This window comes from Leucoraja erinacea, chromosome 15 (assembly GCF_028641065.1).
Source record: "Leucoraja erinacea ecotype New England chromosome 15, Leri_hhj_1, whole genome shotgun sequence".
NCBI lineage: Eukaryota > Metazoa > Chordata > Chondrichthyes > Rajiformes > Rajidae > Leucoraja > Leucoraja erinaceus.
In genome coordinates, this window is record NC_073391.1 from 27,495,982 (window position 1) to 27,514,464 (window position 18,483).

At 41.4% G+C, this 18,483-nt stretch overlaps 1 protein-coding gene across 1 annotated transcript in view; it reads right to left on the reverse strand.

Annotated features, from left to right (window-relative positions):
• The window catches only part of rbm20 (RNA binding motif protein 20), a 57,330-nt gene that overhangs the window by 21,831 nt on the left and 17,016 nt on the right, over positions 1-18,483 (reverse strand). Inside the window, exons 5-10 of the mRNA XM_055647464.1 lie at positions 18,400-18,476; positions 11,647-11,793; positions 10,165-10,296; positions 7,018-7,097; positions 3,247-3,931; positions 186-284 (exon numbers count right to left, since the gene is read on the reverse strand). Coding sequence (XP_055503439.1) covers positions 186-284; positions 3,247-3,931; positions 7,018-7,097; positions 10,165-10,296; positions 11,647-11,793; positions 18,400-18,476 — 1,220 coding nt within the window. The remainder of the gene's footprint in view (positions 1-185; positions 285-3,246; positions 3,932-7,017; positions 7,098-10,164; positions 10,297-11,646; positions 11,794-18,399; positions 18,477-18,483) is intronic.

Genomic DNA, 18,483 nt, shown 5'->3' on the forward strand with positions numbered 1-18,483 from the left:
ATTTGGATGTGGACATGCCCTGGACACTTTCCATTCCTTCCCAAAGAAGAACAGAAATGGCAAATGAGGAATCAACCCTCATCCCGATAATGCCATGCCAACATACTACCACAGCAAGCCACATCTTAGTACATTAGATCATTTTGCAATAAAGGCTAAATATTGAAGCTATCACTAAATTGTACCTGTTCTTTTGTGCTTCTTTCTGACTCTGATTCTGGTAACCTGCTGCTCCTGCGGGATGAATTTTTTTTTGTAGAACATACACTGTCTTCTTCGCCAACCTGCAATCATAGCAAGAACGGTTTTGCAATATTGAGCCTGTCCTGAACAGGAATAAACTGTAATGTAAACGTAACTGGGGCTCAGGGTTAGACCTCTCGCCTTAATCAGCAGTTTGTGGGTACAAACTTCCCACCAGACCCCAGTACAGAAACATCTGGGGTGGTGCTGGAGTGCAGTGCTGAAAGAGATGCTTGCTGTTCCTTTGAAGGAGACATTTAATCAAGTCCTAGCCTGTTGGTAAGTGTTAAATATCACATAGCACTGTCTTAAAGAGGAACACAGGGGCTTTGGCCAATATTTATCCCTCAAATATCACTAATATAAAACATTATCTGGTCATTATTCCAGTGATACAGCTGTTTGAGCCACTGCCTCACAGCACCAGAGGCCCAGGTTCGATCTTGACTTCTGGTAGAGTTTGCTTGTTCTCCCTGTGACCGCGTGAGTTTCCTCTGGGTGCTCCGGATTCCTCCCGCATTCCAAAGACGTGAGGATTTGTAGGTTTTCTGGCCTCTGTAACATTGCCCCAGTATGTAGGGAGTGGATGCGTATTGGGATAACAGAGAACTGGTGTGAACGGGTAATCGATGGTCAGCATGAATTCAGTGAACCAATTTATATGCTTTCAATTTAAAAACAATTATCACATTATTCTTGTGGTTCCTTTGCTTTGTGCTTATTGGCTGCTGAGATTCCTACATTGCACTTCAAAAGTAATTATTTGAGTCTAACATAGTTTGGGATGTACCACGGTTCAAGTATTTTATTAATTTAATAGTCTCTACTGTCATATTATTTGTTCAGTTTAGTTTAGAGACACAGGGCGGAAACAGGCCTTTTGGCCCACTGAGTATGCGCCGACCAGCGATTCCTGCATAGAAGCTCTATTCTACACACTAGGGACAATTTGTAATTTTTACCAAAGCCAATTAACCAACAAACCTGTATGTCTGTGGTATGTAGGAGGAAATCGGAATACCTGGGGATAACCCACGGAGTCATGTGGAGAACATACAAACTCCGCACCAACAACACCTGAAGGCAGAATCAAACCCAGGTCTCTGGTGCTGTAAGGCAGCAACTCTACCGTGCTACCGCTAATAACCGCATACAATGAGTTTAGGGCATTTCAGCGTTGATTCCTATTGCACAAAATGGCTCAGAGTGACTGATACGGAAATGTAAAATAAGCATATTTCTGAAGCACGGCTCAACGGGTATTATTGGGGAACTGAAAGATGAGTTTTTGTTCTACATCTGATTACATTATTTTTTATAAGAATGCTTGAAAGAGCAATTGTTTCCATTACCTCATTTGCCACCCACACAATCCAATGGGCACATGATCAGAAACATTTACATGCTTTATATGATATGTTTTCAGAAAATATGAAAGAAAGCACTGTGCACAGAATCGATCAACACTGCAATTCTAAAATATGGAATGAACTCAGTCAGTCTTATTTGTAGAACCCCTTGGTATATGAGGTTAAGAATAATGTTCAGAGCATTTTTGAAATGTCATAATCATGTGGCTTTTGCATTTGAATCACTCACCAGATGAGCAGAGACAGAGAACTATTGAAGAGGATACATTAAAAGCAATGAAATAAGTATAAATTCAAATCCTTTTTGCAGCATCTGGTATTCCAACTGTAGTGTCACCGCATCCCCTTAGAATAAAGACTATAACTCATCCATTGCTTTCTGAGCTATCCAGCTAATCTCCCCGTTGCCAAACATTGTAATGCCCCATCCCATTCCCATACTGGCCTCTCTGTCCCAACCTCCTCCACTGCCAAGGTGAGGCCATTTACAAATTGGAGGAACAGGACCTCATGTTTCACTTGGGCAGCTTACAACCCAGCAGTATGAACGTTGATTTCTCTAATTTCAAGGAGCCCTTACATTCCATCCCTACCCCCCTCCTAGTCATCTTACTACTTCCATTGTTCGCATCGCTGTATCCCTTCGTTATCACCTCTTTTCCAGCCAACAATGGGCCATTATGGGCTCCACCCTTCCTTGGTCATCTGTTGCTGGCCTTTACTTACCTCCAGCCCCTTTCCCTATAATTTCAGCCTGAAGAAGGGTCCTGACCCGAAAAGTCGCCCAGCCTTTTTCTCCAGAGATGCTGCCTGACCTGCTGAGTTACTTCAGAACTTTGTGCCTATGTCCAGTGTTAAGTGGTGCCCTGAGTTTGTGGCGATCATTATAAATACGCTGCATCCTTCTACTTTTCCTTAAAGGCCCTGACAGCAATCCCACCGTAATTAGGACTTCATAAGAAAAGTGACAGATGAATGTGACTGATTAAAAAAAAGTAAATCACTGCAGGTGGGACATTTATTGCCTATTCCTTATTGTACTTGAACCTAGTGACTTGCTAAGCCATATCAATTAAAAGTCAAGTTCATAAGTCATAAGGACAGAATTAGGCCACTCGGCACATCAAGTTTACTCTGCCATTCAATCATGGCTTATCTATCTTTCCCTCTCAACCTCATTCTTCTGCCTTCTCCCCATAACCCCTGACACCTCTACTAATCAAGAATCTGTGTACCTCTGCCTTAAAATTATCCACTGACTTGGCCTCCACAGCCTTCTGTGGCAATGAATTCCACAGATTCACCACCCCCTGACTAAAGAAATTACTCTTCATCTCCTTTCAAAAGTTACGTCCTTTTAGTTTGAGGCTGTGCCCTCTGGTCCTAGACTCTCCCACTAATGGAAGCATCCTCTCCACATCCACTCTATCCAGGGCTATCAAGCACATCATTTATTTGCGCAAGAGATTTAGTAACTGGCAGAATTTAGATACCTCCATTTGCAGTGTTTGAATTTGGACTCACATTTGGACCAGATCATTTGTCCTCCCTCTGTGTTGCTGGTCTTGTAACATAACCATGCCTTACCCCCTACCCCGTCACTGAATCTTCATTATAGCGACTGCATTCTCACCTCACTGTCGGAGGTTTCATTTTGTTCTCTCGTTCCCACCTCCTCTTGGGCTCGGTGGCAGACACCATCCATCCGAGCATTCTTATGACCATCCAATTCACCCTTGTGCTCAGCCTGATCTTGGCTGCCACAGCTTGTTCTCTTGCCCGACTGCTGGTGGGCGTCTCTAACTTTCTCTTTAGTCCGTGGTGAGTGGTGGCATCTTGCTGATTGATGCTTACGTTCTCTCTTGTAATCCTCTTCATTTTGCACCCTGTATTTAGAATGGGGCGGGATTAGGTTTTGGAGGCTGGATTTAGCGTATTTATCTTTGTAACCTTGGTAACCATCTCCGCCGTCCTCCAAGATCAGCGGACTGGAGCGTCCACTTGATTTTAAGTGCTGCTTTCTGTCATAACCCCACCTATCGGCTTCGACTCCGCCACAAATCTTCAGCATGAACTCACTCTTCTCCTCCTCCCTTCTCTTGTGGGAATGATGGCCCCGTGAAGATCTTCGCTCCGTCCCGTTGTTGTTGCTGCGTTCCCCCCGTGTGATCGCCATAGGGCTCAGGTTGCCCTTCCGGGGGCTGGAGGAGGAATGTTGGGACGAGCAGCAGGATGCCATGCTCGGGCTGTGAGACTCCACCCTGGGGCTGAGTGACTGCGCAAGAGGACTGCGCGACCGGGGCCTTTCCGATGGAAACCTACAAGAAACAAAGGGCCCAGCTGTAAGGGACAACATACAGCAACCTCCCCTCAAACTTTATTCTAAACGTTATTCAGCAACAGACAGGTTCCACCAAGATGCAGGACAGAATGCCACACGAGATCCTTCTTCCATGTGGCCATCAAACTGTACAACACCTCCCCCTTCTGTCATAGGGTAAACTAACTGAGACTCCCCCCTCCCCCCCCCCCCCCCCCCCCCCCCCCCCCCCCCCCCCCATCCTAATATTTGCAAATCCTCAATCCTTTCCACCCGTCATTTTAATTTCATGTTTCATATATTTTGTATTTTTGTGTTTTTATGGCCATTTTCAGATCAATTTCCCCCTTGGGATAAATAAAGTTCTATTGTATCGTATCATATCGTATTTTATCGTATTCCCTTATCATGTATCTTATACTGCAAATGGATTGATTTTAAACATCTATTAGTCGTAACAAAAAGCTTTTCACTGTACCTCGGTACACGTGACAATAAACTAAACTGAAACAGAAACTGAAACCAAACTCGTACGCAAGTAAGAATTTGCACATCGGCGAGACCAAACGTGGAGTCAGAGACCGTTTCGCTGAATACTTAGGCTCGGTCCGAATTGATTAATTTATGTATGATGAGCATTGGAAAGCTCTGGGCCTGTGCTCGCTGAGGATGAGGGGGAAACTCATTGAAACTTACTGCATAATGAAAGGCCTGGATAGAGTGGATGTGGAGAGGATGTTTCCAATGAGAGATTCTAGGAAGAGGGCACAGCCTCAGAATAAAATGATGTACCTCTACAAGGAGATAAGGAGGAATTTCTTAGCCAGAGGGTGGTGAATCTATCGAATTCATTGCCACAGACAGCTGTGGAAACCATGTATTTGGGTATTTTTAAAGGGGAGATTGACAGGTTCTTGATTAGTAAGAGGGTTAACGGTTACAGGGAGAAGGCAGGAGAATGGGGTTGAGAGGGAATGATAGATCAGCCATGATTGAATGGCGTAGTAGACTCGATGGGCGGAATTGCCTAATTCTGCTCCTATGACATGAACAACATTATTGAATTTTACATTCAGCTTGAAAGAAGAAAGAATAGGTCAAGGACGACTGCTTTAAACTTTCACAAGGGCAGTTATGAGGGCACAAAAGCAGAAATAGCTCAAGTGAACTGGCAAATGAGGTTGAGGGATCAGTCAGTCAAGATACAATAGTAGGCATTTAAAGGAATCTTTCACAATATGTCCCTTCCACTGAGAAAGAAAACTTCTAAGGGGAGGGCCACCATTTACGAGCAAAGAAACAAGTTAAAGCTAACATGGATTTTAAAGGAGGCTAAATGCATATTGGAGAAACGGCATCTCATATTTCACTTGGGTAGCTTAAAACCCAGGCTGAATGAATATTGATTTCTCTAAATTCAAGTAACCTTGGCATTCCCTCTCTCTCCATCCCTCCCCCACCCAAGTTGCACCAGCTTCTTGTTTTCACCCAACAAACAGCTAACAATTACCTGTTCCCTTTATCATCATTATTTTTTAGCATATCTTTCATTCATTGTTCTAAAGCATTGTTCTAAATCTCTCTACAGTCTGAAGAAGAGTCTTGACCCGAATCATCACCCATTGCTTCTCTCCAAAGATGCTGCCTGTCCCGCTGAGTTACTCCAGCTTTTTGTGTCTATCTATGGATTTTAAAGATATCCATGTGCCTATCTTTAGATGCAGAGAACAGAGATATATGGATTACGTGCAGACGGAGAAGATTAGTTTAACAGCATCATGTTCAGCATGGATTTTGTGAACTGAAATGCCTGTTCCTGTGCTGTACTATTCTATATTCTATGATTAAATAGCATGTGAAGTGTGTGAAGACTGGCAAAAGTTTGGAAGATTGGATAGCATATAATAATAAAAAAAATCCAAAGAATCACTGAAAGGGTAAGAATTAAATTCTGAAAAAAAATCTTATGAAGGAAAATGAGGAATTTAAGGGTTCAGGCCAGGCTGAATGATAACCAGAGGTAATCAATCCAGTTGATGATGTACCATGAACCAAAAACTAAATTTATTACTGATGAATGAATGTTGTTCCCACTGGGACGAGGCATTGAGCAGCTTTATAAAAGAAGCTTCAAAGCCAGATCTGCAGATAAATAAAATGTCACCATCACTAATGACATTTGCACATTTTATTGTCAATTTCCCCCCCCCCCCCCCCCCCCCCCCCCCCCCCCCCCCCCCCCCCCCCCCCCCCCCCCCCCCCCCCCCCCCCCCCCCCCCCCCCCCCCCCCCCCCCCCCCCCCCCCCCCATTTAACCCCACCCCCCCCCCCCCCACCCCCCCCCCCCCCCCCCCCCCCCCCCCCCCCCATTCCAGCTGAACTCCATGTAGCAGCTGCCAATTTCTCCTTTTCCAAACCATTTAAGATCACCACTCACAGTTCACTGATCAAATGAGTATTAGGGCCTGCTTTTATTCAATCTACACTCACGCTGCCTCAACAACCATAGTGAAAAGATGAGTCCCCCCCCCCCCCCCCCCCCCCCCCCCCCCCCCCCCCCCCCCCCCACCCCCTCCCTTCTTGCATCAGGCTAGAGGTAGAGAAGTGAGAAAATGCACACCTTCAGGGACAGTTTCTTCCCAGCTGTTATACGGCAACTAAACATTCCTATCACCAACTAGAGAGCGGTCCTGAGCTACAATCTACCTCAATGGAGGCACTCGGACTATCTTTACTGGATTTATCTTGCACTAAACATTATTCCCTTTATGTACAGTGTGGATGGCTCAATTGTAAACATGTATAGCCTTTCCGCTGACTAGTTAACATGCAATAAAAGCTTTTCACTGTACCTCGGTACATGTGACAATAAACTAAACTAAATTTTACAGCAGCAAGACCTTCTTACCAGGGACATCAGACAAGGAGCATAACGACATTGTCTGCTGTCTTTGCTATGATTATACACAGTGTACATCACCTCCATTTGCAGTTACTTTGCCATCATCTCTCTATTGTAAATAACATATTTGAACAGTCATTTAATCACGGTTACAAGTCTGTTAAGAAAAATATATTACAATACCTGTCCACATTTTTCTGCATCTCCCTTTCCTTTTGAGAATTAATATCATTGATGATTGAATCAACATTCTTCCCTGGTTTCTGAAGAGAATTCAAAGAACACAAATTCAATTGCTCTGCCTTTATGTGCTACTATATCATTCACCAATTTCCCCCGAGATCCCAGGCGGATCTAAGGGACAATAAGGTAATGGATTTATACACCAATGTACGCTCTGGTACTGTAGGTACATTCACTGCAAGGGAAGCTAACGAAGTAATTAGTTTCCCTGCAAGTGTCAAACTTGATCGACAGCATAACCTTTTTAATTGTATCACAGATGGTCAGTCGGCTCAAGGCTCAGTCGCAGTTGCTGTCAAATAAATAAGTATAATTAGTTTATTTTGCAACCATTAACAAATTACCACTCGGTGTAATATTATATGTGATGTTATCAGATCCATTTTAGCAGCAAGGGTTACAGATAACATGTCTGTTGCTACTGCGCATAGGGGTAGGAACAGGCTTTTCAATTCCTCAAATATACTTTGCTATAGAATTAAATCACAGATCTATATCTTATCTGCATTTACCCATGTTTAGAGCAATTTTCCCTTATTACTTGCTCAAGAAAAATCTAATGTTAACTCTCACCCTCTCTCCATAACTGAGTATTTCCTACGTTTCCTGCTTTTATTTTTTGAAAGATCCAACATTTTTTACTTTTTTTTCCATTGGACAAGAATATAAAAACAGGACTTAGACTTTAGAGATGCAGCGTGGAAACAGGCTCTTTGGCCCACTAGCAATCCCCACACGCTTGGGACAATTTACAGTTTACACGGAAGCCAATTATCCTAGAAATCTGCATGTCTTTGGAACATGGGTGGAAAACAGCACCCGGAGAAGCCCCACGTGGTCGCAGTGGCAACGTACAACCTCTGTGCAGACAGCACCCATAGTCAGGATCGAACCCGGGTCTCTGGCGCTGTAAGGCAGCAGCTCTATGACTGTGCCGCCGTAATGTTAACTCCCATTTTCTCTCCACTACTGAATATTTCCAACATTTCCTGCTTTTATTTCAGATTTACAGTTTTTTGAAAAATGTAACATTCATTGACTTAAAAAAAAAATCTCTGTATCTTTTTGTGAGATAGATTTCAAAATCCAAGTATTTCCAAACATTGTAAACCCAGTCAAAACAATTGTCCAGATTAATTGAACTATTTTTAATTCAGTATCACCTTTAGGAAACCTGTTGCACCAATTTATCCAGTTTTGTGGACATTCATACTCAGCCACAGTTTTACAGAAGGTTTTGAAATCATTACTTCAAAACTATACAAATGAAAACCAAGGAAGTGTACTGCGTTAATTTTTGCCTTAGCAAAGTTGCTTTTTAATTTACCACATCATCAGGCCAAAAATTAAAAAGTTGTGTTTATTGCCAGTGCATCACAGAAAAATCAATAGAACAAAACCAAAACACTGGATGCACTGCAAATGTGAAATAAAAACAGAGTCTGAAGTCTAGTGTAAAGTAAAATAACTTGTTTGTGCCTGTATTAACAAAAAACAACTGGGGCAACCAAGTAAAAGTTAACAGGATATCTTTATTTATTCTGGTAAATGTACTGCCAGTCTGTGAATGTTTTAACTGGATGAATAATATTAGTATTGCTGCCTCGGTTTCTGATTTGAGATGTTCATGCTATGAAGCCTTACAGCGCCACAGACCCAGGTTCGATCCTGACTATGGGTGCTGTCTGTACGGAGTTTGTACGTTCTCCCTGTGACCACGTGGGTTTTCTCTGGGTGCTCCGGTTTCCTCCCACATTCCAAAGACGTGCAGGTTTGTGGGTTTAATAGCTTCTGTAAATTGTTCTCAGTGTGTAGGATAGAGCAAGTGTACGGGTGATCATTGGACTCAGTGGGCCAAAGGGCCTGTTTCTACACTGCTCTAAAGTCTAAAGTAACATCTAAAGAGGGCAGCGGAATCAATCCTCTGGTTACAAAATTTCTCTGCAAACTAGATTAGATATTAAAGCAAGATGTGATCCAGCCCAACGCTCCCATAGCTGCTACTTGCCCAGTTGAAAACATTTCCTGTCTTCTCACCCATTAGGCAAAAGGTATATGAGTGTGAAAACACATACCTCCAGATTCAGGGACAGTTTCTTCCCAGCTGGCAGGCAACTAAAATATCCTACTAACAACTATAAAGCAGTCCTGAGGAACTATCTACCTCATTGGACACCCTCGGACTATCTTTTATTGGACTTTACTGGACTTAATTTGCACTAAACGTTATTCATGTTATTCCCTTTATCATGTATCTGTATACTGTGGATGGCTCGATGAATAAGCATATGTATATACAGGGAATGGAGGGATTTGCATTATGTGCAGGCAGATAAGAATTGGTCTTCAGCATCATGTTCAGCACAGACATTGTGTGTTGAAAGGCCTATTCTTGCGCTGTACTGGTCAATGTATTACCCCTTCATTCATTTCACTACAGCCTCTACACTTGCTGGTGTCCTTAAATATAAACCTTAACCCTTTTATTAAGATTGGTGAGAAAGAATGGAAACAGAGCAATCTATACCTCAGCTTCCCTTAAAACAAGTTGGTTCTTTCTACAAACCATGAGAGGTCAATAAGTGTTTCCCATGGGCGGCTCAGTGGCCCAGTTAGTGGCGCCTCTGCCTCACATCGCTAGGGATCTGGCTTCAATTCATCGGTGCTCTCTGCAAGGAGTTAGCATGTTCTCCCCTGTGCCACGGTGAACTAATGGAGGGTGTGAGTCGGCGGCAGACGCTGGACAAAGAGCCAATTTCAAGATAGCGGTGGAGAGAGGAGAGAATCGATGTTGCCAGGACAACGGGCCTTTAAGATCAAGATAGGACTGTATTCTTAACAACTTTGAAACTTTGTTGGTGCCAGGAATGTGGCGTTTATTTGTGTACTTCCTTGGTAAAGTCTGCTATTGCACTACAATTGTTGCACTTTTGTACTTTACCTATGATTCTGCGTATGATTTTACTAGATATTACTGAAAGAATTTCACTGTGTCTGGGTACGTGTGGCAATAAAATATCATCATCATCATCATCATCAAACTATCATCATCCTCAAGTACCTTCACATATTTTATTCTAACCTTACCTTCAACTTGAGTTCCTTATATTGTTTGGACATGCGAACAAGTAACTGTTGTTCATCTATGGCAGGGGGTTTCTGCTGATAGAACTGTACCATGGCCTGAGCTGCCTCAGGGTATGCCATTTCCAGAAATGCCTGCAAATAAAAAGATAAATCAGTCTCAACGTGATGTGCTGCTCGGCTTGGTCAAACTGACGCTTGTTAAATCTCCCATTGTCACTTGCCAGCCTTAACCACGCCAATACAAACATGTGTCAAGACACAGGTCAGGAAATGGCCAAATAGCCAGTCCAGGTCATCCCACACACCATGGGCAACAGTGTTCAAAATAAAGTCAAAAACAATTGGCTTTAAAAAAATAATTAAAACTGCAATTCTTAAAATAAAATGCAGGTGATAGTTCTGGGGAAAGGATACATTCATCAAATCATAGAGTTTATCTGGATCACATTTTTATTGAAGTGAATTGTTTAAAGAGGGAATAACATTAAAAGTATTTGACTCTGAACCATGGTTTCCAGTTAGACCCATCAACCTTGTGGTGTGCTTTAGGTAGGAAGTGGCCGATTCGGAAGTCCAAGCCGCTGAGAATGTTCTCCTGTTCCGACGTCGGATGGTGACCCCCAAATTTCATTGTACCAATGGCCATGAGGGGGTGTCCAAGAGGAGGGCTCTGAAACTTCAGCTTCATGGTTTTTATGCACGAGACCACTTCTCCCATCCATGTTTGGAAGAATTAAATGAAGATTATTGAAATGGAAATCTCTACACTGCTTTGCATAATTGCGTAGACTTTATTATTATGGATTTGACAGGGTGAAGATTTTTTTCCGCAGAATCCTCATTACCTAGAGGGTGATTACAATGTGAAAATCACTATCAAATACTCTGTTCCACATCACTACCTTTTGTCAAGACACTTTGCTGCCTGTGGAAATCGTTCTGCCTCCTGGCAGTGGGTTTCAGGAACCTACCATTCTCTGTGTAAAAAACTTGTCCCGTACATCTCCTTTAAACTTTGGTTTAAACCTCTCGCTTTAAAGGTATGCCCTCTAGTCTTTGACATTTTCTGGACTAACTCATTTCTCAATTCTGATGAAGGGTCTTCCATCTGTAGTATCTGTCTCCGTTTCCGTAGATAATGCCTGACCTGTATTCTCCGTTTTTATATCACATAGAATGTTGAAGGTGAACAGACGTTGCTCTCTAAGCATAAAGCTATAAAGGACATGAGGGAGAAAGGTACAGAAGAATCTGTTATTGGAGTCAGATTAAGAGGTTTGCCTGGAGCACAGTCATAGGCACAGACCAGTGTCTACCCTGTAACATCTATATTTCTTATTTTTAAATGAAAGTGGACCTGGCCCGTCACCTGGGGTTACTTTTGAACGAATTCTTGAAGATAAGCTCATTTAAAGGGGGTTATGCTATTAGAGTTTGCAAAGATAGTTTTGGAATGAGTAGTCGAGATCATGATTGTTCTACCTGTTTTGTGGCTCTCATGAGAATGTAGTTTGTGACTTTTCCAAATGGAAGACCAAGGTTAATGACGTCGCTCTCAGTGCAGTTTCCTTCGGGAAGATTACAGATGTGGACGACTCGGCTGGGTCCCGCCTTCCTCTGTGGAAACAGCTGCAACACAGAGTATTAGCTTCAAGGCAATGGGGAATTTACCTTTTTTTTTGTTAGAAAGCACACCCACCATCAAAATGTGCAACAAACCTAATGTGTTTGTTTCTTCATAGAATTTTTATACCAATTTGTCCATTGGTATTGGGGTTTTACACACTGTTAACCTGGCTAAAATCACAGCTTCATAATCAATTGTGTTTCACCTTGCACCGTCCTCTCCTTTTTCATTTCATCTCTGATTCCCATCGCTGTTTCAACTCAACAGTGAGACTGAAATGTTGCAGAATCATACTTTTAGTAAAAGGATATAATCATAGGATGGGCGGTCAGTCTAATAAATTAACCTGGCTTTATTCTTTTTTCACCTATTATACATCTCAAGCATAATTTAGTGTGTTCTATAAGTGAGTTAGTAGCTTACAATTCACTCTCTTTGGCTGCCTCTTGCCACAGTGGACAATGACACAGCCACAGTCAGATCAGCAACAATAGTTGTACAGAAGTTGCTTTGCCGCATTTCCAAATTTGTAACTGGAGGTGTGTTACTGCAATTCAAAATGTAGAATTCAAATAGGAAATATGGGTTGTGGGGAGAAGACAGGACAATGGGGTTGAGAGGGAAAGATAGATCTGTAGAATCCACTAAATCTCACGACCAAAAGTAAAGGACAAGCGACACCAAGCTTTGCCAAACACCTTGTGCCTCGTTTATTCCAGAACACTCTTTTAACATAAAATCTCCTCATTACTACTTGTGTGCAGATAAGGCCAATTAGTTTGTCTGACCTTGGAGTTGCTATTCAGCCCTTGTGTCTGGACTTTCACATGAGGCTGCTGGCTAGCCGCCAGTGGTAACAAGCTGTACGAAAAACCACGTGGGCATGAAGTCGCCACAGATCTGCCATGATTGAATGGTAGCGTAGGCCTGATAGGCCAAATGGCCAAATCTCTCACTCTCTCAGTCTGGTATGGCAGTTGCTCTGCTGCTGACCAGAAGGCACTACAGAGAGTGGTGAGGACAGCGGAGAAGATCACCAGATAACCCCAACCTGCAATCCAGGACATACCCATCTCGCTGTCGCAAGAGAGCAACCAATATCATCAAAGACACCACCCACCCAGCACACAAACTGTTCACTTCTACCATCTGGCAAGCGCTACCGCAGCATGCGGAGCAAAACCACCAGATTCAAAAACAGCTTTTTCTCTCAGGCCATCAGACTACTCAACACATTCAAGAAAATTCCATGAACATTTAACTTTAACTCAATGTCTACAGTATGCTATTTGCACTTTTCTATATTGCACCTTTATTATTGCACCTTAATAACATACCTCAAAATTTTACTACAGTCTGGCACACTGTGAATATTTTAAATAATGTATATTGTCTATCTTATTGGTATATTGTCTTGTCTGTGTTATAAATATTACTTGCACATTTGGAGTATGGGGAAACGCAATTTCAATCCAATTTATTTGAATTGACAATAAAGTTTACTTTGAACTTTGAAATTCTGCTCCTTTGACATGTACTTATCTATATTATTTACAGAGTACTATGTTTACATGTTCTATTCTGCTGCTGCAAGTAAGAATTTAATTGGGACATATGACAATAAACCATTCTTGACTCATGAGGAATTGTCATCATGTTAGGAGCTGTTATTGCAATCCTAACTATAAAACAGAGTGCACTTCTAGAAGGCTAACTGTAGAATTAGAGCATGTTTAATTGAAATGTTGTATAATAGGGACTCAATTGTTGCAATGTGTAATTGGAGTTGCATTACTGAAAATGAAATGTGAAACAGACGGCAAAACAAGGCCCGTTTTACTGGTGTTCTGTGGTGTAAAAGGAGCTGGCCTATTGCATTACTCACTGCACAATAGGAGCTTTATTGCCAAAAAACAATCATGGGATAAATGCTGTATTATTGCAATACTCTGCAATAGGTCTGGATTTCTGCAATAAGTTGTAGCAACTAGTATGTAACAGGGACAAGCCAGCACTTATGTAGTAGGATACAGCAGTATTACAGTACCTGCTTTAAAATCCCTTGTGATTGTATTTTAGCTTTATTGCTACTCTATTTACTGCATTCATACTTTTATTCCTTTTGTGCACAAAAATAATAGATTTGCATTATATCCATCCTTGTTGTCTTCATGTTCCAGTGATGAGTTTAGGGTCAGGTAGCTGGTGCCTGTTGTGGACTTGTTGCGACAGTAAACAAACTGCAGTGGATCAAGTTTGACTGGGAGATTGGATTAATGTGTACCTTCTACAATCTCACGAAGCACTTCATGATGTTGGATGTTAATAGCCACTGGAAAGTAGTCATTGAACGTGCCTTAGTTTTCTCTAGTTCCCAGAGTTTGGAAGGGATTATGGTGTTGAAGGCAATGCTCTAGTCAATAAATGGGCTATTCCAAATATAACTATTAATGACAGGAGCAACAAAACATTGCAGTTTTCCAGTGAAACCTGAGCATTTCAAAGTTCAAATGGAAAATAAACTGCAAACTTCTAATGAATACTGGAACTGGGCTTTTTCATTTAAAATCATGAACTTAGGAAATCATCAATTTTTATTGCATTTTGTAACATTTAAGCAACAGTCATAATTGGCTTAAATTGACTGAAGCATTTCTTAAATGTATTTCCAAAATTTGTGAAATTGCAGAACAGAACTTGACCGTCACAACGATCTTCATGACAAGCAATGAGTAATAAACTTGAATACAAAACTATAGAGTGCGTCAATTACTTCCGTTTGTTAAATATTGAATCTTATAAAAGTTTACAGTAACTATTAAAAAAAAAACTGTATAGCATAGGAATAGCATAGGAATCTGCAAACATTTTAGTTGGTGAACAGTGCAGGCAATTGGAATTACAAACAATGTTTGCACAATCTATTTAAGTGTGATTAAGTCATCTGTGTGGGCTCTATGTGACCACCCAGTTGTCATGTTGTACGTCAGAGATTTGGGTGGACTCAGTCCTTGCTTGTTGGTTTGGCTTAGTGGGTCACTCGCCTCGAACATGAAAGGTTCTTTGTTAAAGTCCCACTCCAAAGATTTAAGCTAAAAAAAAATCTAAACTGATATTTTGGTGCAGTGGTATTTTATTTTTGTAGCAGTCTTTTGGACGAATGTTAAAACCACAGCTTTATCAACGCATGTATACGATCATGTACTGTTATTTCAAAGAAAACCTACGATGTCTTCTTGGGCATCCTGCCGCTATTAATTATTTTCTTGCTGTCACTAAAGAAAATTAAATAATTGCTTTTATGTTTGTTTGAGTTTCATGTGCCAGCTGGTTCTAGTGTTTCCTTGACTGTGCTTTGGAAATATTTATTTGGTTATAAGCTCTGAAGTACATGATAAATCTATTAATGTTGATTCTCTTTTTGTTTCTTGTAAACTCTCTTAATGAATTACTTTGTCTATTTAGTTATTGAAATCAAACTTGTTTATGGTTAGCTATATTTTGCAAGTATGTATAAATTGGAATTTTCTGTTCCAGGTGTATCATGAGACCAAGTGCAGACTGGGCAATTGTTTCGCTGAACACCTCGCTCAGTCTGCCTTGGCCGATGTGATCTCCCTCTTGCCAAGCACTTTAACTCCACTCCCCATAGTGAGGCCAAACACAAAATGCAGGAACAGCACCTCATATTTCACTTGAGCAGCTCACAACCCAGCGGTATGAACATTGCCTCTCTACCTCCAAGTAACCCTTGCATCCCTCTCTCTCCTGCTCCCCACCCTAGACATCGTACTGTCATTCTGTTGATTTTCATTGTCTGTATAACTCATTATCACCTAACTCACAGCCAACAATGGACAATTTCCTTGATCACAGTTACTTGTTTGCATATCTTTCAATCATTTGTCTATACCTCTCTGTATCACGTCTATCTCTCATTTCCCTTTCCCCTAACTCTCAGACCAAAGAAGAGTCTTGACCCGAAACGTCATCTATTCCTTTTCTCCAGAGATGCTGCCCGACCCGCTGAGTTACTCCAGCTTTTTGTGTCTATTTTCGGTTTAAACCAGCATCTATAGTTCCTTCCTACACATAATGACTATTCAGGCAGGTTTTGAACTGAAAATGGTCTCTCTAGGTCAGATCATATTCCTAGCAGCAACAAGTGAAGGTTATTAGAGGGTTGGGTGTAAGCAAAGGACAGGTAGAGAATCAAACATGCTATTTCCAGTATATTTTACTATGACCGTTCTCTTCTAAATGTTGATCCTGTTTTTTTGGAAGATTCAGCTTCTTTCACTGAAAAATGATCATGCATACCTTTTAATAACTGTAATCCTCAATTCTCCTGACCGATAGAATTTCAACGAAATGTAGCCAGAAAATCAATATTTCTCCTGACATCCTGCTGTTCCCTTTTCAACATCCAACATTTCCATAATTCATGACTGACTCTCCTTGTGAGCAATGCTCAGGGAAGAAAGTCATAGAATTATAAAACATAGAATCAGGCCTTTTGGCCCAACCCGCCCGCACTGACCAACATACCCCACCTACACTAGTCCCACCTGCCTGGTTTTAGCCCATCTCCCTCTAAACCTAACCTATCCGTGTCGTCTGGTTTGCCTTCTCTGGGCAAAAGACTGTGCGTCTACCTGATCTATTCCTCTCATGATTTTATGCAGCTCCATAAGATCACACCTCATTTCATGTGCTCCAAGGAATAAAGTCCTCGCCTGCCCTACCTCTCCCTATAGCACAGTCCCTCGAGTCCTGGCAACATCCGGGTACATTTTCTCAGAACGCTTTCAAGCTTGACAACATCTATCCTATAAGATAGTGACCAAAACTGAACACAATACTCTAAATGCGGCCTCACTGACATTTTCCATATCTATACCATGACCTCCCAAATTCAACATTCATGTTCACTTTGCTGATACCCATTCTCACCTTTACTTTGAACAAATGAGTTACTGCTGACAGCAACAGCATTAAATGAATGTCCGAGTTTTAAGGCTTATGTATTGAAATATCTTAATGCACGCCTTTATTCATTGTCAAAAGAGCCATGGACGACGGTTATTACCTATTGAATATTAAGCTAAGTACTTAAGAGATCATGGCCCTTATAAAACAGGCACATTGTACAAGCACCTGCCTTTCTTTGTTTATGACTATCATAAAAGTTGATATGGTTATAAAAGGACCCGTTGTCCCTTTATATAACTGCAATCATAAATAACAGGTTGCACAATGAAAGCCTATATAAATAGGATAGTGATATAGTCCCTAATTATGTCAGCTCTTTTTGTCCTTGACAATAAATTGTTATATTTTAACTAAACAAGTTTAATATTAACATGAAGTGTGTTGAAGATGGTATAGACATTATTAGATTCTAAACAGAATAAATTAATTTGTAGATACACTTTATTTTTCACTTTTAAAGATGGTGGGGGTTTCAGAAAGTGCACACTATGTACACTATTGAGAGTTTTGGAAACAAGGGTGAGAAATTTAAAAGAAAGGGTGAGGCAGTGAAGGTCAGCATAAAGTCATAGAGTCAGAGAGCGTGGAAACAGGCCCTTCGGCCCAACTTGCCCACACCAGCCAACAGGTCACAAGTTGCTGTTGTTTTTGATTCCTCTGCTGTTTAAATCAACTTAGTTTTCTGAGTAAGTTGACTTTTTTTTAAGTGTTCAGTATATTACTGGCTTTGAATCATATACACACCCAATTCCAATTATTGGCTGATGTGAGGGATAAGAAATGGCTCTCAGTGGAGCAGCGATGAAGTTAATGTTGCATTACACTGAGAGTCTCGTTTTGTCTTTGATCTCTAGGCTGGTCTCTCACTCTTAAGATATGTTAGAGCATGAACTGGCCCTATGCCAAAGAGTTCCACTGAAGCCTCTTGTAAGAAGAAGAAACCAAAGAGAGCTTGTTTAGTTGGATCAAGTTCTACAAATACTACATACTTACTGTAAGTTGTTATACTTTAGATTTAAGTGACCTAGCACCGAAACAATCCCTTTGGCCCACCAAGTCCACGCCGACCAACGATCACTGCATATACTCGCACTATCCGACACACTAGAAACAATTTACAATTTTAACAAAGCCAATTAACCTACAAACTTATATGTCTTTGTAGTGTGGGAGGAAACTGGAGCACCAGGAGAAAACCCACATGGTCACAGGGAGAAAGTACAAACTCTGTGCAAACAGCACCCATAGGCAGGATTGAACCTGGGTCTCTGGCGCTGTAAGGCAGCAACTCTATCACTGTGTCACCGTGCCTTCCACTTTGAGGACCTGAGTTCTAATCTCACAATGGCAAGTCGAGACACCAAATATCGAAAGAAGCTGCCATCTTGAAAATGAGAATGAACACTGCGATATTGTCAAAGGCATGCACATGATCCTCTGGGAAGGGAAAATGTCATATCATACCCACTCAAGCTCTCCACTAAGCCACATCCTTTCGTTAGGGCAAAAATCATAGTCTGGTCACAAATGCACTGGTCATACACTCATACCAATGTTTCTTCCAAATGTAATGAGTAGGATGTGCTAAGGTGAATGGTATCCATGAATGCAACTACCTTTGACCCAGAAGAGAATCCGTGACTTGGTAGAGGAAATGTCCTCAAGTGAGATTGATTGTTGTCCAGTGAGAGGTCTGAAAG